The sequence below is a fragment of the Vigna radiata genome, chromosome 3 (assembly GCF_000741045.1).
Source record: "Vigna radiata var. radiata cultivar VC1973A chromosome 3, Vradiata_ver6, whole genome shotgun sequence".
Taxonomy (NCBI): domain Eukaryota; kingdom Viridiplantae; phylum Streptophyta; class Magnoliopsida; order Fabales; family Fabaceae; genus Vigna; species Vigna radiata.
The window spans coordinates 5,574,874-5,596,409 of record NC_028353.1 but is presented as its reverse complement, the minus strand read 5'-3'; the positions used below and the strand labels follow the sequence as shown (position 1 = coordinate 5,596,409).

The 21,536-nt window shown below is 34.8% G+C and overlaps 3 protein-coding genes across 5 annotated transcripts; all 3 read left to right on the top strand.

Annotated features, from left to right (window-relative positions):
* Window positions 1-1,040: 1,040 nt before the first annotated feature.
* Window positions 1,041-2,880, top strand: LOC106757543 (homeobox-leucine zipper protein ATHB-22-like). The gene is made up of 3 exons (XM_014640212.2): window positions 1,041-1,397; window positions 1,931-2,253; window positions 2,635-2,880. Exons 1-3 carry the CDS (start codon window positions 1,262-1,264, stop codon window positions 2,878-2,880), a joined length of 705 nt encoding a protein of 234 aa, XP_014495698.2. The 5' UTR covers window positions 1,041-1,261.
* Window positions 2,881-6,586: 3,706 nt separating this feature from the next.
* On the top strand, window positions 6,587-9,104 carry LOC106757903 (leucine-rich repeat receptor-like protein kinase PXC1). The gene is made up of 2 exons (XM_014640758.2): window positions 6,587-8,177; window positions 8,253-9,104. Exons 1-2 carry the CDS (start codon window positions 6,812-6,814, stop codon window positions 8,933-8,935), a joined length of 2,049 nt encoding a protein of 682 aa, XP_014496244.1. The 5' UTR covers window positions 6,587-6,811; the 3' UTR covers window positions 8,936-9,104.
* A 3,832-nt stretch (window positions 9,105-12,936) lies between these two features.
* LOC106757083 (pyruvate kinase 1, cytosolic) lies at window positions 12,937-21,309 on the top strand. 3 transcript variants are annotated; one of them, XM_014639668.2, is made up of 17 exons: window positions 12,938-13,125; window positions 13,239-13,335; window positions 13,458-13,555; window positions 13,820-13,975; window positions 14,553-14,630; window positions 14,885-15,016; window positions 15,137-15,217; window positions 15,343-15,414; window positions 15,550-15,639; window positions 16,377-16,521; window positions 17,484-17,572; window positions 18,669-18,764; window positions 19,106-19,173; window positions 19,389-19,488; window positions 20,098-20,142; window positions 20,492-20,551; window positions 20,867-21,309. In XM_014639668.2, exons 1-17 carry the CDS (start codon window positions 13,057-13,059, stop codon window positions 21,017-21,019), a joined length of 1,629 nt encoding a protein of 542 aa, XP_014495154.1. In that variant the 5' UTR covers window positions 12,938-13,056; the 3' UTR covers window positions 21,020-21,309. The 3 variants fall into 3 exon arrangements, with proteins under 3 accessions (XP_022634974.1, XP_014495154.1, XP_014495155.1); XM_022779253.1 differs by lacking the exons at window positions 20,492-20,551; window positions 20,867-21,309 and adding an exon at window positions 20,327-20,347 and having other exon boundaries at window positions 12,937-13,125; XM_014639669.2 differs by lacking the exon at window positions 20,098-20,142 and having other exon boundaries at window positions 12,944-13,125.
* Window positions 21,310-21,536: the final 227 nt, after the last annotated feature.

The following is a 21,536-nucleotide window of genomic DNA, read 5'->3' as shown; positions in this document are numbered from 1 at the left end:
TTGTATGTGCTACTTGCAGCCTTAACTTGGAAGTGTGATTAAGAACATAGTGTTGGAAGTATAATTAGATAACTAGCCTCACTTGAAAACGTAGTTAAAAGCTCACTGCAAATTGAAAATGCGCTTTATAATTGGTTGCAATTGGAAATGCAGGAACCGCAGCTTGAGTTGCGNTTCATTTCCACCGCCGCTTGAATTGCGGTTCATTTCCACCGCTGTTCGAGTTGTGGTTTTACCTATATTCTATCCACTTTTTTAAATGTATATAAAGGACTTTCTTTAATTGGTCCATATGTTTTACTTGTGCACCAGCTTTAGAAAAAAATTTAGGTCCTCTTTTTATTTCTTTTAGAATAATAAATTTAAAAATACTTATTTTTTTTCTTCTCATTCTTTTTCTTGGTCTCATTTGTTTGGTGGGGTTGGGAGGGAAATATAATTATTTTTTATGGAACTGCGTAAAATTAACGTTAAATATTTAAGAATATTATATAACTTTTTGAGAATTAAATAATAATTTGGTTATTTATTATAAATGTTAATTGTTTATTATATTAAATTATGATATAAAATTAATGTGATATTTTTACTCCATTAATATTTTCGAAACTCTCTTAAACAAAGAAACAGTGAAGAAAATGATACTCTAACAGTGAAAAAATTTTCAAAATAGAAAGGAAATACATGTAGGAAATGAACCGCAATTCAAGTTGCGGTGGGAATGAACCGCAGTTCAAGTGGCGGTGGGAATATGAACCGCACTTCAAACTGCGGTGGGAATGAACCGCAATTCAAGCTGCGGTGGGAATGAACCGCAATTCAAGCTGCGGTGGAAATGAACCGCAATTCAAGCTGCGGTTACTGCATTTCCAATTGCTAAAGCGCATTTTCAACTGCGGTGAACTTTTAACTGCGTTTTCAAGTGTCACAAGTTATCTAACTACAGTTCAAACACTATGTTCTTAACCACAGTTTCAAGTTAAGGCTATCACATACAAACTGTACGAAACTCAGAATCAACGAAAGAGAAAAAGAGACTGTAAGAAGCAAATGAAGGAGAGGAGGAGAAGCACTCAGAGAAGAGAGAAGAAAAAGGGGGGTGCAGGGTCTGAAAATATCAATAAGGAGAGAGGAATGGATGATCTCTTCTAATTATTTAGTGACTAAAAAAAGTAAGACTTAATGATTATCTGACAAAGGAGGTGCAGGAAGATACGAGTGAGGTGTAGGAAGAATCACTCTATAAGAGATCGTTTGGCAGATGGAATTCAATGGAAAGAGAGACCTAGCCCTAAAGCTGTATAAAGATATGGATTGGCATTACACCACAAAACCATTTCTTCCTCACCCAGACACCTTAAGCTTCTTCTACAACTACAACAACAACCCTTGTCCAGGTTCAACACCAACAAAATCTCAACTTGCATTTCTTTTCTACTTCCTTTGCTTTACGATTTTCAAATGCAGTTAGCTTCTATATATGTGTATGACTCAATGATAGCTACCCAGAATCAGCCTATATTTTGCAATCACCCCATTTCAATATTTCTGAGTTTTGTATTACTAACTTGAATCCCAAGTAATTGTCCCACATTTTCTTGCTTTTCTGAAGACACTTATAAGCATAGGAGAAACATTGGCAAAAGCATATATTTGAAAGCTGCACTAGTTAAGTTGGTATGTTCAGCCAGGACAACCTCTAAAAGATCAATCCGACAGCCTTAATGTTTATGTTATACTTATATTTTCAAAGATACAATATTTATGTTATTTTTATCGTAAAACATGTTATAACCCTAGCTAAAATGCTTTCGTTCATGTATTAGAGACGGGAGTTGTAATACTAAGAAGTGTAAATGGTTATTTAGCACCAGATCTTCAAACACCTTGCTGCTTTTCCAACGTAACCCTTTGTGTTGCATATGTTCAGGAGTGGAAGTGAAACAAGCGACATTGTTGGAGAGAGGAGAAGGTTCTATTCCGGCAATGTACAACGGAAGCAAAGAGAAGAAGAAGCGGTTAACAAGCAACCAGTTAGAAATATTGGAGAGGAGCTTCCAGGAGGAAATAAAGTTAGACCCTGAAAAGAAGATGAAACTTTCGAGGGAGCTAGGCCTTCAGCCTCGCCAAATCGCTGTTTGGTTCCAAAATAGACGTACGAGGTGGAAAACCAAGCAGCTTGAGCACTTATACGATGCTCTCAAGCACCAATATGATGTCATCTCCAACGAAAAGCAGAAGCTTCAAGAAGAGGTATCTTCCAACTTCACTTTCACACACTCCCACACGCATAATGTTTAGTTGCTTTCACACGTATCTTTGTGTCTCTTCATGTAACTGCAAACCATATATCATACATTCAAACATCTCTCTTCATTTCAAGTTTGAATATAGTGGCTATCTATCTCCTGCCTTGGTTTTCATCTCTAATATTAGGGTTTGTGCCATGAAAGACACCCGGGGTGATAGAAATATGAAACTGTAAATGTTATATGTTAACTGCATTGCTATTTTACGTCATGCAATGTTTTTCAGACAAACGAAGTGTGTCTTGTTCAGCAAAAGTATGAAAAGAAACTTCAAATAATGTTTTTCTTTTGGCTGTGAACATGAATATGCATTTGGTTGGTTCAGGTTGTGAAGTTGAAGGCAATGCTAAGTAAAGAGCAAGGTTTTGGGAAGCAAAGATTGGGAGGTTATCCAGAAATATCAGGAGTAGAAACAGTAGAAAGCACTTCAGAGGGTCTAAGGGGTTCCAACAAGGCACAGGGAAAGAGTAACATTGAGCAGGTCGCAGATGAGGGCTTTTGCTCTTTCAGCGTGGAGGATTATAACACTGTTTCAGTGCCTTTCTGCCAGTGGCCTGTTGTGCCTTATTAGCTATTATAATTTATCCATAGTTAATGTTCCAAAAGTACGAACATTAGTATTAGTGTTGTTACGTAGAAGATGATATAACCTTTGTCTGAATGACATTAGGATCTGTGCAAACATGTCTGGTTGTAGTTATGACTCCTGAAACACCTAATCAGGGCATGCGTAATTTAACTTGTAGTGTAGTTTCAAGTAATTAATTGAGTTGCATAAAGTCTTATTATCACCTACTATACCTACTTACTTCTATGGCTACCACTCTATCTATCATACTTACCTTACCACGTAGTTTAGAGTGACGAAGTTGCTGGTCACAAATCATTATTTTTTTATCTTATTTTAATATGAAAAATTAGCTGCAAATAAATAGCATTGCTTGGATATAATAGTGATTAAATGCTTATTAATCATAAATGTTAATGCGATATATCTTTTTATTGGTGTAAAAAGATTATGGACATGAACCTGAATATAATTCAATCATATACTGCAAAGCATGTATAGTAAGTTATAACTAACGTCACTTGCAGGTTAGCAACTTAAAATATATTTTTAATAATTTTTAAAACAATATTTTAAGAAAGAAAGAAACAAAATAATCTTTATAGGTGAAACTCTTTTTTATATATAAACTAATCAAAAACGTTTTCGTATTAATTTTTTCCAGAAGAAAAATTCTTTAACTCGTTTATAAATTTGTTTTAATTAATAAGAAAATATTTCATTTTCCTTTTATTTTCATGAAAATGTTTACGAAGATCCCATAAGTTTTTTTTTTTTTCAAAAGGAAAATGGTAGGAATTGAATTTTCTCCTGTAAAATGTGGTTATTATTGAAAAGTGATATTGTCTCATATATTGAAATGACCTTTGAAAGTTAACTAAAATTAAAAAAAAAAAACCAATTAATTGAATCTACTTTTAGAGTTATATTAACTTCTAGTAAATAATATTCCTTAAATACTACTTTTTATCAATATAACTCAGTTTTTACATATTTATTATGAATGAGATATAAGTTGGTTTTATAAAAATATATGATACTACCTTTAATATACTAAATCTAAAACCATACAAAATATTTATAAATAGTAAATAATAGTCTTATTATTATTGTTGTTATTAGTAGTAATATTTTATGGGTTGAAACGTGAAGAATACAGTTAAATATTATAAAAATGGTAATACAATGAAATGTGGTAGCTCAAATGATAGTAACTTTGGTAACAAAAGGGTCTTGAGTTCCAAATTTTTTGACTGACATTATTCAACCGAAATATGTTGATTTAGATTTTTCCTGAGGATCAAAATTTTGAATGCTTCAATCTTTTGACAAATATTGGTCTGTTGATTTTATCACTCATGAAAAACATTATTATCTGGAATTAGTCCAAGCCTTCTACAATAAAATCAGTATTTTTAACGATGAGTAATTCACACTGAAGTAAAAAAAAAGAAGTCATAATGATAATTAATTATTATTTTATTCTCCAACAAATATATCTTCTTAATTAGTCTCTTTTGAAGAAAATATGTTTGATGTGTGAAAAAAATGATTACTCTACTTTAAATTCTAGAATAATGATTTATAACCTTATTGTAAACATTATAGGTAATACTTGGTGGGTTGATTAGACATTTCAAAAAAATTTCTTTAGCAAGGTTCATAACTCCCATACTAAACGTTACCTTCGCAAAAAGATAATAAAATTCTACAAAGATATTTACACAACATTTTTTTCATAATATTTAAACATGATTTATGTATAATTGGTCCAAAATTAGTTCACAATCAATAATAATAATCATAAACACCACTATGAATCAATCACAAAATGACACAGAAATGAGAGATCATGTTTAAATATTGTAAAAGTATCATTATCCAATTGCGCACCTTTGTCTTTGTCTGTATATGTTGTTGCACGCCTGTCACAAATACTATGATATTGTCGCCATGTCTTCCATCTTTGTTTACTTGCTCCTTTTCCAAATCCATGGCCAAACGTGGTACCTGTATCACTAACACTTTCTTTGGAACAGGGCAAAAGACGTAGGTAGAAAGATGGGAAAAAAATAGAAGCCCAAATATTTAAGAATTAAGATAAAATTAAAATTATTTTATCAAATAAAAATTGAAAAAATTATGTTCTAAACATCCTTCCAATTTTATATGTAAATCGATAATCCTTACAATCTGACACGGTTTTTGGGGTCTCTATTCCCACAGTAGAAGTATATGCATGTGTATGTATATGTATACTGCAAAATACTGTGGCCAAAATGCTAAAAGAGATCCTGCAGACTAAAATTTAAGCTTTGCCTTTTTTATCTAGAGTGAAAGTTGTTAAATTTCAGATTCTGTTATTTGCCCCATTTTCCAATGATAAACTAATAGAAAAGGTGTGTTAAATAAGAAAATGTTAAGAGTACTTTTAAATTTGGAGCGCCAATCTCGGCTTCAAACTCTCTTCTTTTTGAAGGCTTTTGCTTTAGAGGGTAATGAAGAGTGAAAGAGAGAAAAGCTGAAATAATTCCCTCACTTTTTGGGACAACTTACATTAGCAGAATGGTGGAAACTCTTCCGAAGGTTTCCAATGGAGATGGGAAGCAATAACAGTGTACCATCCATTGCCCCCACCCATGTGCCATTTACCCATCACACCATCGTCTTATATCCTCAATCATCAAATTACAAAATGAAAATACAAGTAAAGCTTAAATATGCTTTTTGCCTTTCTTCAAATTTCTTCACTGCAAATTCTATAATTATACATAAGAGTTATTTGCGAAGATTCCAATTGATTAACTTGTGTCAGCAATTTTCTGCTATAATAAGAAGTATAAAGCTGATAAATGAAAAGTAATCAGATTATAAAAAAAATGGAAACAGAAAGAAAAAGAAGTAATTGGTTGGGCTGGGTTTGTACTGTTGTAGGAACCGACAATTTCAAATATCAAAGTGATTGGAACAAGTGGTGTACTATATTTGGTGTGTTTTGACTAGCTTGGTCAACTTTTGTCGTGAAACTAAAGCTTTAATTCCAGTCATGTCCCTCGCATTTTCATCTTTATCATTCAATTCTATGCCTGACTCGAGGGTGTGATGTGAGAAAAACTTTGCTTGTTTATGACTTAAAGCAGAGGACCCTTCTTTTCTCCTCAACATGGAAAAAGTATGAGCTGTGACCAAACCAAATAATGAACACTTTCTTCTGTTTGTACATACATATATAAAATTAATTATGTTAGTAACACTTTTTACTCATTCAAGGAAATTAAAGAACATCTCTCGTATTAAACTCTGTTTATCCGATAAAAAACATATTTAAGAAATTATCATGAGAGGGATGAATCCTTTTAAAGTTCCACACGTTAACTGCATCCATTGTCAACACACAATGGTCCACACTTCAACAAACCTTGTGTAAAAACTGAGGAAGTCAATTCTTGAGAAGGAAAAGGAGAATAAAACAGAATAAAAGTAGCAGAGGATGATTGGCAACACTGAACTCCTTTTACCCTTCCATAGTAACTCAACAAATTGAAACATTATTAGTTGCATCATTTCCATTATTTATCATCACTATTAACATTGTACATTTGTCTGCAAAGGAACCATGTTTTCTTCTTCTCTTTAGCGTAATAAGGCAAGCAAAAGAAAAAAGCATTAATTAGTAACACCCTCCATATATTGTGAGTAAGCGACAACAGCAATCATAAACGGTACCACCCTTTCCAAATCCCACAAACTTTAATCATCACATTAGTCCTAATTACCTCTCAGGGACTTATAATAACACTGCAACACTTTTCTTCAATCACTCGCTCTCTCCAATCATGCCACGTTTTCCTTCTCACTCCATCTGAAATCCCACCCTTCTTTTCAAATTAAAAACAACAACATAGCCATTCTTTCTCCCTTCCCACACCATAACATGAAACACCCTTCTTCCATAAACCTGTCACTGCCATTGTTGCCATTGGCATTGGCCTTCACCATCTTCTGTGTTGCAGAGACTGCATGGCAAAATGATACACTCGCCCTTACCCAATTCCGCCTCCAAACCGACACCCACGGCAATCTTCTCTCCAACTGGACCGGAGCCGACGCCTGCTCCGCCGCGTGGCTCGGCGTCGAGTGCTCCCCAAACGGCAGAGTGGTGGGCCTCTCCCTCCCTTCCCTCAACCTCCGTGGTCCAATTGATTCTCTCTCCTCACTAGTGTACCTCCGCTTCCTCGACCTCCACGAAAACCGCTTAAACGGTACCCTTTACCCCCTCTTAAACTGCACCTCCCTCGAACTCCTCTATCTCTCCCACAATGACTTCTCCGGCGAGATTCCGCGGCAGATATCCTCCCTCCGCCTCCTTCTCCGCCTTGACATCTCCGACAACAACATCCGCGGCCCAATCCCCAACCAAGTCGCCAAACTAACCCACCTTCTCACTCTTCGGTTGCAGAACAACGCCCTCTCTGGCCACGTCCCCGACATCTCCGCTTCCCTCCTCAACCTCACCCAACTCAACGTAACCAACAATGAACTTCGTGGCCACGTTCCCGATTCCATGCTTTCAAAATTCGGCAACGCTAGCTTCTCCGGAAACCACGCTTTATGTGGGTCCAATCCGTTGCCCAAATGTTCCGAAATCGAACCAGACACGGAGACCACAATAACCGTTCCTTCAAAACCGAGCTCGTTCCCTCAAACAAGCAGTGTGACTCTCTCTGACACTCCGAAGAAGAAAGGTCTGAGGGCGGGTGTCATTGTGGCCATTGTGGTGGCGGTTTGCGTGGCGGTGCTGGTGGTGATTTCATTCGTGGTGGCGCACTGCTGCGCGAGGGGAGGGGGAGGCTATGGGTCGGCGGTGGGGAGCGAGAGTGGGAAAAGGAAGAGTGGGAGTAGTTCTGGGAGCGAGAAGAAGGTGTATGGAAATGGTGGGAATTTCGATAGAGATAGCGATGGGACGAACACTGAGACGGAACGTAGCAAGCTGGTGTTTTTCGATAGGAGGAACCAGTTTGAGTTGGAGGATCTGCTTCGAGCATCGGCGGAGATGCTGGGAAAAGGGTGCTTGGGAACGGTTTACAGAGCGGTGCTCGACGATGGCTGCACCGTCGCAGTGAAGAGACTGAAAGACGCAAACCCCTGCGAGAGAAACGAGTTTGAACAGTACATGGACGTTGTAGGGAAGCTCAAACACCCCAACATTGTCAGACTCCGAGCCTATTACTATGCCAAGGAAGAAAAGCTTCTTGTGTATGATTATCTCCCCAATGGAAGCTTGCATGCTCTTCTTCATGGTTAGTTTATTCCTCTAATATACTGTACTTTATTAGGGTTAGTTGAAATTTAACGATTCGATGTTAATGATATAGGTAACCGTGGACCTGGAAGGATTCCATTGGATTGGACAACGAGAATAAGCTTGGTGTTAGGTGCGGCCAGAGGGTTGGCTAGGATTCATGCAGAGTACAACGCGTCCAAGATACCCCACGGGAACGTCAAATCCTCCAACGTGCTTCTCGACAAAAACGGCGTCGCATTGATTTCCGACTTCGGGTTATCGCTGCTGTTGAATCCGGCTCACGCGATCGCGCGGTTGGGAGGGTACAGAGCGCCGGAACAGGTTGAAGTGAAGAGGCTGTCGCAGGAGGCTGACGTGTACGCTTTCGGGGTGTTGGTATTGGAGGTGTTGACTGGAAGGGCGCCGTCGACTCAGTACCCTAGTTCCGCGGCGCGTCCACGCGTGGAGGATGAGGGTGAGGTGGATCTTCCGAAGTGGGTTCGTTCGGTGGTGAAGGAGGAATGGACCGCTGAGGTGTTCGACGAGGAGCTGTTGCGGTACAAGAACATCGAGGAGGAGCTGGTGGCGATGTTGCACGTGGGAGTGGCGTGCGTGGCGGCGCAACCGGAGAAGAGGCCGAGTATGATGGAAGTTGTGAAGATGGTTGAGGATCTGAGGGTGGAACAGTCTCCTCTGGGAGAGGATTATGATGAGGCACGGTCACGCAATTCGCTTTCGCCGTCGCTCCCCACCACCGAAGATGGCCTTGCTTAATCGTAACAGCGTTCTTTGTTATGATTGTGTCATGCATGCTCCTCATCATTTTTAGTTTATCGTCTCTCTCTTGTGTTTCTTAATTCTTGCTTTCTTTGTTAAATGCTGTTAATTGCTGTTGTTAATTCTCTTAAATTAATTAATCAATGGCCATGAACGCCTTTGTGTACACTGTCTTTTTGGGTTCTCCTAAACTATGCCCCCTCCTAAGCAGAGCTGCTAGTATCATCCCACTGGGCCTATTGAAATAAAAAATAATAATAATTTTACACCCCTTTTTATCTATACTCACCACTATTATTAATACAATATTATATCATATAATGATAATAACAAATATCAATAAAATGTTATAATAAAATAATAGTTTATAGAATTATAATTTAAAGATGTAATAAAAATTAAAAGTATCAAACTATCACAATTATTAAAAAAAATTATTAACAAAATTCTTTTTACAAATATAACAATTTTTTTCTTGTAAAATTCCTCTCAAATTCAAAAGCATTCTTATTACTGAATGTTAACATCAATGTCTCGTATTAGTTACAAGTAGAGTATTATTATTTTTTACATATCTTCTAAAGCATGAAAAGTAGACTAAAGACTAGTGTATTATATATAACTGAAGATCTATCTAATTGAAGTTTGTATCAATTTCCTGTTATTGGATAGCTTGTTATTAACACGAAAATTCCGAGATGCTTCGAAGAAGGATTATGTTGAATGCCAAATACAAAGCTTCGCGTACTGATCTTTTATTGTCTATTGAGGGTACTCCAGTAGTTGACCATTGAGTCTAGGTTAATACTCATTCAAATGGACTCATGATCAAAGAGGTAAAACTATAAGTAGTGTATATTTTACTATTCAGTTTTGGCATTAGTTGAGATTTGACGAGAGAGCTTTAACTAAGTGCTGATTTGAGATAATCTTTTGCAGGCATCCCGAAGTAAAAGGAGGACACTTGAATGATAAATACCATATAATGTGGAGAAAAGACATTTTTGTTAATTACATTCAATTCTTTAAGAACATATATATAGACACACTCACTCGAATGAGCCATAACCAATTAGGTAAATTTATAAATAACACATTAATAATGATTTACTATTTGATAAAAAAACTTTAACCTGATTTAAATATTATATAATCTTTTGAGAACATCCCACCAATAAAAGTAAAAGGCTCGAAAACATATTATTCAATCATTTAAAAACACACCTAATTTAACATAAAAACACACCTAATGGAGTTTGTTAACACGCGTACCTGTTTGTCAGTTGGTACGTTTTAATAATGTATACTGGATTATAGTAGACAAAAATACCTTCATTTATCATCGATTCTAAGTTTTAAGGTCAAGGATATTAAAAAAAAGAAACTCCCAAACCCTTACTCACCTCCCTCTTTCCTCTCAACCCTTTCTCTTTCATCTGTCTCACTTCAACATTTTCTCTGTCATCCCTATTCTTGCCACAATTAAAAAAAAAATCAAAAACCCTTTGTCATCAGAAATATTTTCTCTCTCGTCTCAACATTTTCTCTGTCTATCACTCCAACATTTTTTCTCTCATCTCAACCCAATTGAAGATGGTGGTGGTAATTTGAATTAGAGATATTTTAAAAATTGAAAAATTTTACTCTTTTATAATCATTTTATATTTATTAATGTGTATAAAATGAATATAAACTTTTTCACTTTATGTTACTCTTTCCAAATCTCAAAGGTAAAAAATGATTTTACTGTTTTTTATCTTGCACAGTGGTTAAAATTTATTCTAAACGCTTCTAAAAGTTGATTCAATGATAAAGAAGGGACATAAGGAAATTAAAGAAATAGTTATAGAAGAGCTTCCTAGGAGTACAATTCTTTCAATTCTAGGTTGTAATCTTACATCATGTATCCCATACGAGAAAGGAAAAAGAAAAACTTTGTGTAAAGGGAAAAGGACAATAGAGGGAAATATGTTGTTCTTTTCAAATATAATGAAATGTGGTGTAAATGTGTAAATAATGTATGAAAATTTAATTGATTTATGAAGNTTTTATTTACATGATTTAATTTAAAAATGAAATTTAATAATAAGAAGAAGGGAAAATATATAACACATCCTTCAAATGAACGAACCGAACAAGAACAACAAATTACGATGTCACGGGTTGTTGCGTGTGGCTGAGGGAGAGTATGGAGACGAGAGAGAAACAAATTGGACAAGTGAGGAAGGTGGATTAGGGTTAGGCAAGAGTTTCTGATTTTTTTTTCCAATTGGGACAACAGTAGGATGACAGAGAAATGAATGACGGAGGTGAGTAAGAGTTTAAGGGTTTTTTTTTTTAGAATGAAAATTATTTAAATATCCTTGACCTTAAAACTTATAATCCATGATAAATGAGGGTATTTTTGTCTACTATAATCCGGTACACATTGTTAAAACGTACCAACCAAAAAACAGGCGTACGCGTCTTAACAAACCCATATATATATATATATATATATATATATATATATATATATATATATATATATATATATATTACACACATAACTTAACATAAAAAAACGTGACTATATCTCTTTACTCCACTAATATATTACACACACATAAATAAAAACCGTGGTTATATCCCTCCACTCCACCAATATATTACACACATAACACAAAAACCGTGACTATATCCTTCACTCCTCCAATATATTCACAAATTATAATACAAAATTTATTTAATATTTAGACTATTTTTATCCTTTCTTGTTTAAAAATATAAGCAAATAATATTAAATTATGTATTATGAAGTAAACATTACAAGTACAATATCGTCGAAAAATAAATAAAACTACTGAACAAATTATTAAAAATATAGAAGTTTAGTATGCAAACAATTTTAATATTTTTTTTTACATAACAATTTCGGCTGTTAGGTTTGACTGTCTGGTAATTTCCTTTTTAACCTCCCTCCTTCATTATTATTAAATTAGAATCCTGTTCTCTTTGGACCAATATTAATTATATAACCTAATATGTAAATGATAATTTGAAGGTTTGAACCCAAACTTCCATTGTTAATGGTCCTGCATAAAGCATGCTACGGTAATTGTTAAGGCCAACTAATACATCATTAATTATTTCTATGACCTTAACCACTACCACACTTTAAGTTTTCCTATCTTGCCAAGTATTCTAGAAGTTTCTGCCAAACCATTTTTGGTACAAAAGGCTTTAGACATGTTATTCGTTAAAATATCAAAAGTCTAAAATAAAATCATGCCTACATTACAAAAGTTAAAGTGATGATGAAAAGCACTTAAGAAACTATATTAACTAGGTATGAAACCTTTTTTAGAATAATGTAATATTGAGATACTTGGAAAATGTTTTCAAAATACACATTTTTAGAAAATATTTTTATAAGTTTTTGTTATGTTGTTATGAGATTTTTTATTTTATTTTATTTTATAAAAAGGGTCGAATTTAAAGTGAAATTTTTATCAGAGTAATTTGCTTTACAAAGAGTTAAATGAAGTCATGAGTGGTAAAGCACCACCCACAGAATTTGACATTTAATTAAGAATCAAATGGGCCACTGTAAAAAGCTGGGCCTTCGAATTTTTTATCTAATTAAATTAACATGTCCATTTTATAAGATCTGCTGCATCGTATATTTCCAAGTAAAAAAAATAAAAATTTAATCACACTGCATTTGTTGGAAAAATTAACGCTTTTGTTTGAATTTAATTTTATATTATCTTATTTATTTATAATGTAAAGAGCTTGGTAAAATTGATTTAATTTCGAAATTGCAGCTTTAGCGCACTCCTAAGTTGAATACCATGTGCTGCACCTAATAAAGATGGGAAAATAATAAATTTAAATTAATTTATTTTTCTATCGAAAATAATTAAAATTTATAATAGGGTAAATTTGTTTTACTAAAGGTCATCGTGGCCTCTCAGTTTTTTCTTCCTTGGACTAAGGACAACGATTTATTTACCAGAAAGAGCTACAAACAAAAAAGCGGTTTAAAAAGGCATTATAAGAGTGCAGCTTCTTGTGCTCATACAACTTCATCTTCTCCCCTCTCTGTCTGACTCTGTGTGCGTGGAAAAGAAGCGAAGATGCATTCCAGTCACTTACTTCTCGAGGAACCCATTCGTATGGTTTCCATTCTCGAACCATCTAAGGCCGTCAGTAACTTCTTCTTCTTCTTTTTCTTCGTCTTATTATTATTATTATTTTTCGACGTTCTTTTTTCATTTCTGTTATTAGTTTGTTTTTTAAATTTATTTTGCGTTTTCAGAGTTTCTTTCCCGCAATGACAAAGATTGTTGGAACGCTCGGTCCCAAATCTCGATCGGTCGAGGTTATTTCTGCTTGTCTTAAAGCTGGAATGTCAGGTGTGTATTTTTCTTCTTTTTGCTTTGTTGTTGTTCTAATATTTCTCTCCTTTTTCTGATTCTCCACCGTTTCCTGCGCGCTTATTTGTTGTTGGATATTTTTTTCTATTTTTCTGCTGTAGTGGCTCGTTTCGACTTCTCTTGGGGCTATCCTGAATATCACCAAGAGACTTTGGAGAATTTGAAAACCGCTATCAAATCTACTAAGAAACTCTGTGCTGTGAGTTTTTCTTTTTCATTTTTTTTGCTTGATACATTTTTTGGTTCAGACGTTCTCAAAATGTTTGATTGCTTAGGTTAGAAGTTACCAACGAAACCCTTGTGTTTCACATCTTTGTTGTCCGTTCCGTTGGGATTAAGAGTTTGCTGAGTGCGTGGGGGATTCATGCATGCATTTCTATTGTTTAGGCTTTTTGCTGAATTTGTTAATGTAATGGAAAGGGTGCTGAGTTTTGGTTGGTTACTCTATTGTTGTCTTTAACAGGTAATGTTGGACACTGTGGGAGCAGAGATGCAGGTTGTTAACAAAAGTGAGAAATCTATCTCGCTACAGGCTGATGCTCAGGTTGTTCTGACTCCTGACCGGGGACAAGAAGCATCTTCACAGATACTGCCTATCAATTATGATGGGCTGGCAAAGGTTCATTAGACTTTTCAGTCTTGTCGTGATATTCTGTGATCGACTTACTATTGGAAAGTGTCTTGGTTCTGATCAACCCTAGCCCCCTTAATTTTGGCCTCTTTTGGCATTTCCAAATGGCTGTCTCAAGGCTGTTGGTGGTTTAGTTCTACATGGCTAGTCATAAGACCAAAATAATTTAAGTGGAAAACAACTTTCATCTTACAACTTGATTGTGAGACCGAGTTAGGATTTTAATTAAGACTTGCTTTTCTTCTACATATTTTCTCGGAATATTAACCTCGGTGGTTTAGTTTAGTCATTTTTACTCTTCATTGCATGTGATAGTATTTGATTTGGAGTCTATTATACCTTCTTGCCAGTGTTAGCAATTTTGCTCTTGCTTATGGCGTTAGAACTTATAAGTAGTAAATTGCATTTGCATGATTTTTCTTTGGAGGGCCCTTGATCGAATTGTAATTTGTTACTCTATTCGCTACATGATTATTGCAACTCATTTATTGTGTGGACTCATTTCCATTTTTCCTAATGCAACGCTTGAATTGGTAAACCCTAATCTTGTTTGGATTGTTCACAGTCAATGAAGAAGGGTGACACAATTTTTGTTGGTCAATACTTGTTCACGGGCAGTGAAACTACTTCTGTATGGCTAGAGGTATGAGTTGGTTACAAAAGAAAAAAAAAAAAAATTCTAATAAGCCCCTTTTTGTTTTTGTTATTGTGCGGGTTCTTATATTTTTTTAATCTTTGTTAACCATTTGTGTTAGTTATATTGTGATCTTGTTCATATAACTGAAGTTAAAACTTCGTTGATATTTTCAAAAATCTATGGCAATGGCATAGGCTGACTTAAGTAGGAAGAGCTGAAGTCCTACATGCATGTTTAGTAGTTATGCTGAAATTATGCAGGTGTCCGAAGTTACAGGTCAAGACGTTGTTTGTACTATAAAGAATTCGGCAACATTAGCAGGGTCATTGTTCACTTTGCATGCCTCTCAGGTTCATATTGAGTTGCCTACCCTCACAGATAAAGACAAGGAGGTAATTTCTACCTTTTTACTTGCATGTTTGAACGAGTCACTTACCATCAATTATCTATAGTTTGCATGTGCCTAAATATAGGATTTTTAAAAGTTTTGGGCTATTTTGTTTTCCTTGCAGGTTATAAGCACCTGGGGAGTAAAAAACAAAATTGATTTTCTATCATTGTCATATACTAGGCATGCTGAAGATGTTCGCCAGGTAATTTGTCTTCCACATTCTTTGCTTTGTTTAGTTTTTTGGAGTTCATAATTGGTCATTTAATTAATTTTTCTAAAGCTGTTTCAGGTTTTCTATTAAAAAACTCTTGTGTGCTTGAAATGCAGGCCCGTGAATTCCTTTCTAATTTAGGAGATCTAAGGCAGACTCATATATTTGCAAAGATTGAAAATGTTGAGGTGAACTTCAATTTTTCATAATTTACTGCAAAGTTTAGTTTTTTTTTTTTTTTTTTTTTTTTTTTTTTTTTTTGTAAATTAAATTCCTGTCAGAGTTCTGATTGAAAAGCATATCACACCTATATTGTTTTCTAGGGATTGACCCATTTTGATGAAATTCTACAAGAAGCAGATGGTATTATTCTTTCCCGTGGGAATTTGGGCATTGATCTTCCCCCAGAGAAGGTTAGATTATTTGTTAAACTGAATTTTAATAATGGACTATAGAGCTCTACTTGTGTGTTATAGATTTGTATTAACAATGAATTGAAAGAAGTATATGCTTCAAAATGTTTGAGTAAGAGCTGATAATAGACAAAATAGTTCCAATTCTACTTTTTGTTCTTGGTCTCTTTTGAAATGATGTTTTTTATTTAAATGCTTGAATCGATTTTTTGTTTCCTGGATCATCTGGCCCACTTTTCTTTTAATGGATGGGGTTGGTACTTGTTTGGTTCGAACAAGTTTTAGGTAGTAGATATATATCCCGACTATGGAGTCTTATATTATATTTGATTATGGAATTAAGAATTTTCCCGAGTACCTTTTTTCTAATAACTTAACTAGATTTTGTTTTCAAAGCAACACAGTTTACCAAGTTTTTGTAAATGTTCCAAATGTCTCTTTTTGAACCATAAACGTATATAACGCTGATATTTTGAGTCTTCATCTGTTTATAAGTCTAATTGAATGTTTCGATAGTTAATGAGTGAGTGGGGTTTGCTATTAAAACCACAAACTTTGAGCAAAGAAATAAACGAGACTTTTGCTGAGAAAGGGAATATATCTTTTGGAATGGAATGGGATGTTTGACCCGAGTCAGTGTATTGAACTGTTAATTAATTTCAATGCTTGTAATGTCGATCATAATTCATAGACAGACCATTGCAGAGGTGTTAATCAACTACTATGTGCTTCTGTAGGTATTTTTCTTTCAAAAATCAGCCCTTTACAAGTGTAATATGGCTGGGAAACCTGCTGTGCTTACACGCGTTGTGGATAGCATGACTGACAACTTAAGACCAACTCGTGCAGAAGCCACTGATGTTGCCAATGCTGTTTTAGATGGTAAGTCACCTGTCACATGATCCTGCTAGTTAGGGCGGTGGTGACTAGTAGGATGTCCAGGAAATTTATATCTTCTTATTAAGTTTATATTTATATATAGCTTAAAATTTTCATATTAGAATAGTCATAACCAAATGTTTAAACCCCCAAAGTTCTCATTTAAGTAGCCATTGGAGGTGCAATGGTCTAGAATATTGTAGATTTAAGAGATTGATAGTTAAGATGATTTACATTGAAATTTTCTGGGTATTGTAAAATAGTGAAATTCAACCAGCAACAGGTCTGTTGTGCTTGTGTAAGAAGTGGAGAAATGGCCATATCTTCTGTGATCAACACAAAGCAAAGTGTGACGAGGGGCTCAATGTTGTTAAATAACCATCGTAGTGCTGCCATTACGCCATAACATCGTGTTTTTGGTTTGTGAATGGAGGTTCATTCTGACAGTGCTTTAGGCCACAATTGCATGTTTATATGATGAAATTTGGTCTTCCACCATTGATAACAGTGAGAGGGTTCCAAGAGAGGAGAGTGTTTATATGGAAAGAGGAAATTATGGCACTATTTTATTATTTCACTGATGTCATTTATCTCCTGTTAGTGCTTATCTGTGTGCTTGAGCCTTGAAGTTGTCTCTAGGGAGTCATCGACCTTGATTTGCATGGTAACTTCAAAACTTCTGCAGATGACTATCAAAGACTTGAATTACTGCTATCTTCATTTTCAGATTTAGACCTGCTTCAATAATTTAGTCATTATTTCATTGGTGACGGTGACTATATATAACTGTGCATCTTGCTGTGCTTTTGATATTGGTTGCGTTACGGAACTTCAATAAATTTTTATCCCTTGATTATATTTTCTGATTTTGATTGTGCACATTGAATTTTTTTAGTGTTTGTTCTGCATGTTTTTGCTAGAATCATTTGTTGGGTATTTGTTGAACTGTTCTAATAAATATACAGGGAGTGATGCAATACTACTAGGTGCTGAGACTTTACGTGGGTTATACCCTGTTGAGACTATTTCTACAGTTGGCAGAATTTGTGCAGAAGTAAGTGCACTTCATTGCCCTTTAATTTCGTTTGATGCTTAAAATTTGCTCTAATAAGTTAATTTTGTATGTTATGGAACATTTCTGATGAAATTCTTCTGTTCTGTGTATTGTGAAATCTGTTGCCTAAATAATTTGGAATTGGTATACTATGGTGTTGTGGTTTGACAACTTCAGTAATTCAATTACTTCTGATTTTGCAATTGCATGATTGGGGGAATTCCTGGGCTGCATCTAAATATTGTTCAAGACACTCATTGAGATCTCCGGAACTGCTGTATTTGACTTATTATCATTGCTATTACCAAATATCTCTTAATTGTTTAACTACAAATTGTTTTTGGTCTTTTTGGTTGTATAGTAGTTAGTCTACTCTCTTAATTGTTTGACTACAAATTGCTATTACCAAATATCCTCTCTTGCTCGATCTAGTTTTTAGTGCTTCCATTACCAATTTTTACATGTGTGTGTGCTTTATGGCTGAAGATACTATTACATAAAAATTAAAATTTAATTTTCTGGCATGTAACCAGATGAAGATACCATAGTGTGCTTGACCTGAGATTAGCCAGATATCTAATTTCTTTTTATCTTTCCATGTTCATCCATTTGTCATGAAAAACTAGCTGAGTGAAACTTTGAAATCTTTCAAAGTAGTTTGATAAGACCATTGGCTGCATGTAGTATTTTAATTTTTTTCATTTCATTTACTAATGTGAACTGTATGATTTATTTTTAATAAAGTTTTCTGCAAGAGTATGAAAATCTGACAACTACGTTATTCTCACCACTTTTCTTTACCTTAATATCAAGATCTCTGTAATTTTCTGTACTATTGACTTCATTTAGATAAAGCTTTCTACCAAATGATGGAAAGTATGTTGTTGTCACTAATTTTATTTTTCCGAATTCCAATTTCTCCTAGCATTTTTTCTGTCTTATGGTGGTTTTAAAAGAATATTTTAAAGAATATCTGTGTGGCATTAGTTGTGAATGTGAATCCTTTGTTGTGAGAGTTGATTTGACTCATCAAATGATCTCGTGTTTGAAATGTCATTCAAAATGCTGACACTGAGATCTCCATCTTCTATTTCAGGCCGAGAAAGTTTTTAATCAAGACCTTTATTTTAAGAAAACTGTCAAATATGTTGGAGAACCCATGTCCCACTTGGAATCTATTGCCTCTTCTGCGGTAATTTCATCTCAATCTTTCCTCTTATTTATTATATGTGGTCCCAGTGCATGGAATAGGGAGACATCGTACAACAATAAGATTACTGTCCCATGACATGGTGGTCATGGATTTTTGTTGCAATATCAGCTTCTGCTCACGGAGTAAGGCTGCATGCATCTGACTATCCCTGACCCCTCAATAGAGGTAGCCTTGTGCTGTGGGCCAGTTTTTAGTTTCTTCTTGCTAGTGATTACCTCTCTACGTTGGAAACGTATAGTTTGTCTACGGATCTTGTTTTCTTGTACTAGTGGTTGTTTTTATTTCATCTTTGAAACCTATATGCAAATCATACTTTTTAGGTACGGGCAGCTATTAAGGTGAAAGCTTCTGTTATTATTTGCTTCACTTCATCTGGAAGGGCCGCAAGGTACTGTCTTGATGAATAATTTGTTGTGAATGTTGATATAATATCCTGGAGAGATAAACTACCCAACTTCTAAATTAGATTCAATCCTTGGAAAATTAATGTTATGAATGAAATAATATCAAAATCAATTTTTCTGCCCTGCATTTCTACTTGTGTTGATGCAGTTTTTAGATTAATCTTTGAGGCTTTTCTAATAGGGTTTATGCACTTTTTAGATTGATAGCAAAATATAGGCCAACCATGCCAGTTCTCTCTGTTGTGATCCCCCGACTCAAGACAAATCAGCTGAAATGGAGCTTTAGCGGAGCTTTTGAGGTTAGATATTTTGTGTTTGCATCTTATTCTTGTTTGGTGTACGTGGATCGGGTAGACATCCTCTTTTCCGGTTTACACACAGTCGGGATTATATTATTGATATGATTTTCGGTATAGCTTTGCTAAACTACATTGCCTATTTTTAAGGATGTGATTTGCTAATGTAATTGAGTTAGGACATTCTTTTTTTAGTAAAACTCGGCATCACACTAATGATTAACGAATAACGTGTTTTGTTAAATATCTTGTTCATATAATCCAAATTCATTTTTTGCTCTATTGAAATGTATTAAAATTTAATGTTTTTCATTTTCAAGCAAACGAAAACCATGAATTAGATCGAAAAATGATTTTTGTTTAACTTTTCTGAATTCATATGTGCAAGCACTGCATAAAATTAGTTATTTTATAATTAATGTGTTGATCCAATAATTTTCTCTAAGAAATTATTGAGTGGCGGGGATTGGCTCTCGAATCAAGAGATCACGGGGAACTAGTTGACCCCTTAGATACATATATGACTACTTCTAATTAAATTGTAGCCATTAAATAAATCATTTCTCTTATGCTTTGCTTTGCTAAGAACATTTTATTCCTGGCCGTTTCCAGGACCAACTGCCAACTCATTTGTGGGAAAGCCTATTTACAGTTAATGTAATTAATTTACTTCTCCCTACTATATATATTTATTATTTTTTGCAATCTTGTTTTACTGTAAGTATTCTCGATTTTTTATGTATTAGACATTTTTTACACATCATTTATAAAACCATCTAATGTTACTCCAATTTCCTCAGCCGTAATTAATTGTACTGTATCCTTTGTACTGGAAATACAGCCATGAACAGTACGTACTGACTTACTTTTGAAGACGATGCTGTATTGACCTGGGTCTGGACACATTTGTTCCGTATAATGATTGGAAGCTTATATTTACCAGGATTTATAGTGTCATATTCAAATATCTTTGTTTACCAACTTATAATTCAATTTGTTGGCACAGGCTAGGCAATCACTTATTGTAAGATGTCTCTTTCCCATACTTGCCGATCCTCGACATCCTGTAAGTCAATTGTTTCACGACTCTATTTGCATTATTATTATTATGCATTGTTCTTTTGGGGGAAGGAAATGGAATTGACTGCTGAATTTTGATCAAGCTTAGAAGTATCTGTAGTATCGGGGTTGGGTATTTCTGTTTACCTTCAATTCAATGCATCGCGACTCCCGAGCTCCTTGAGTCCTGGTAGTTTCCATTAGGTATTTCCATGTAGTAGTCAACTTCATGGCTACGGTGTGATACATACTGATTTACAATGACCCCATCATTTAATGATCGGAGACTTACCAGACTTGATCTAATACTCTCTGCCTGCAGGCCGAGTCAACTAGTGCCTCAAGCGAGTCTATTCTAAAGGTTGCCCTTGATCATGGAAAAACAGCTGGGGTTATAAAGTCGCACGATCGTGTAGTTGTTTGCCAGAAAGTTGGTGATTCATCTGTGGTTAAGATTATCGAGCTTGAAGATTAAGTGTTGCATTGATCTAACTACAGTACAAGCGTTTTGTTTTTTTGGTCTACTAAGATTTTGGCAGTGGCAGATCATTCAGCTTCCACCTTTTGAGTTGTCTCCACCGGGTTTGCTGACTAGTTTATATTTTTGTGATTGAAGCTGAATGTTAGAATAGTTATATACGATAGTCTGTCATAGTTAAAAATCAGAGGAAGTTTTACTCAAAAGACAATTTGAAAGGAAGAGTAGTTGTCTTACTGTTGTCAGCAGTGTGAATGAATCTAATCATCAACTATTTTACCCCTGAAGTATGTTCTTAAACTCTTGTTTCTAAAATCGTCAATGAACTGTTTTTTTTTTCACACCTTAAATATGTAAATTATAACTAATTCTTTTTTCAACACTACACCTCCTCATTTTCTTATACAAAAGTTAATCTATTGCATCAAACGAAATTGATCATCTTAAAATAGTTTTCAATAAACTTATCCATACAAACAAAATCTATTCATAATTGATTATCGAAATAATTTAA

Bases quoted from the DNA above. Each gene is read 5' to 3' on its own strand.
- LOC106757543 (XM_014640212.2), top strand. From the start codon at position 1,262: ATGGAATTCAATGGAAAGAGAGACCTAGCCCTAAAGCTGTATAAAGAT. The intron at 1,398-1,930 runs GTTCAACACCAA...GCATATGTTCAG, and splicing joins CAACAACAACCCTTGTCCAG to GAGTGGAAGTGAAACAAGCG. The intron at 2,254-2,634 runs GTATCTTCCAAC...TGGTTGGTTCAG, and splicing joins AGCAGAAGCTTCAAGAAGAG to GTTGTGAAGTTGAAGGCAAT.
- LOC106757903 (XM_014640758.2), top strand. From the start codon at position 6,812: ATGAAACACCCTTCTTCCATAAACCTGTCACTGCCATTGTTGCCATTG. The intron at 8,178-8,252 runs GTTAGTTTATTC...TTAATGATATAG, and splicing joins CTTGCATGCTCTTCTTCATG to GTAACCGTGGACCTGGAAGG.
- LOC106757083 (XM_014639668.2), top strand. From the start codon at position 13,057: ATGCATTCCAGTCACTTACTTCTCGAGGAACCCATTCGTATGGTTTCC. The intron at 14,631-14,884 runs GTATGAGTTGGT...GAAATTATGCAG, and splicing joins CTACTTCTGTATGGCTAGAG to GTGTCCGAAGTTACAGGTCA. The intron at 15,218-15,342 runs GTAATTTGTCTT...CTTGAAATGCAG, and splicing joins ATGCTGAAGATGTTCGCCAG to GCCCGTGAATTCCTTTCTAA.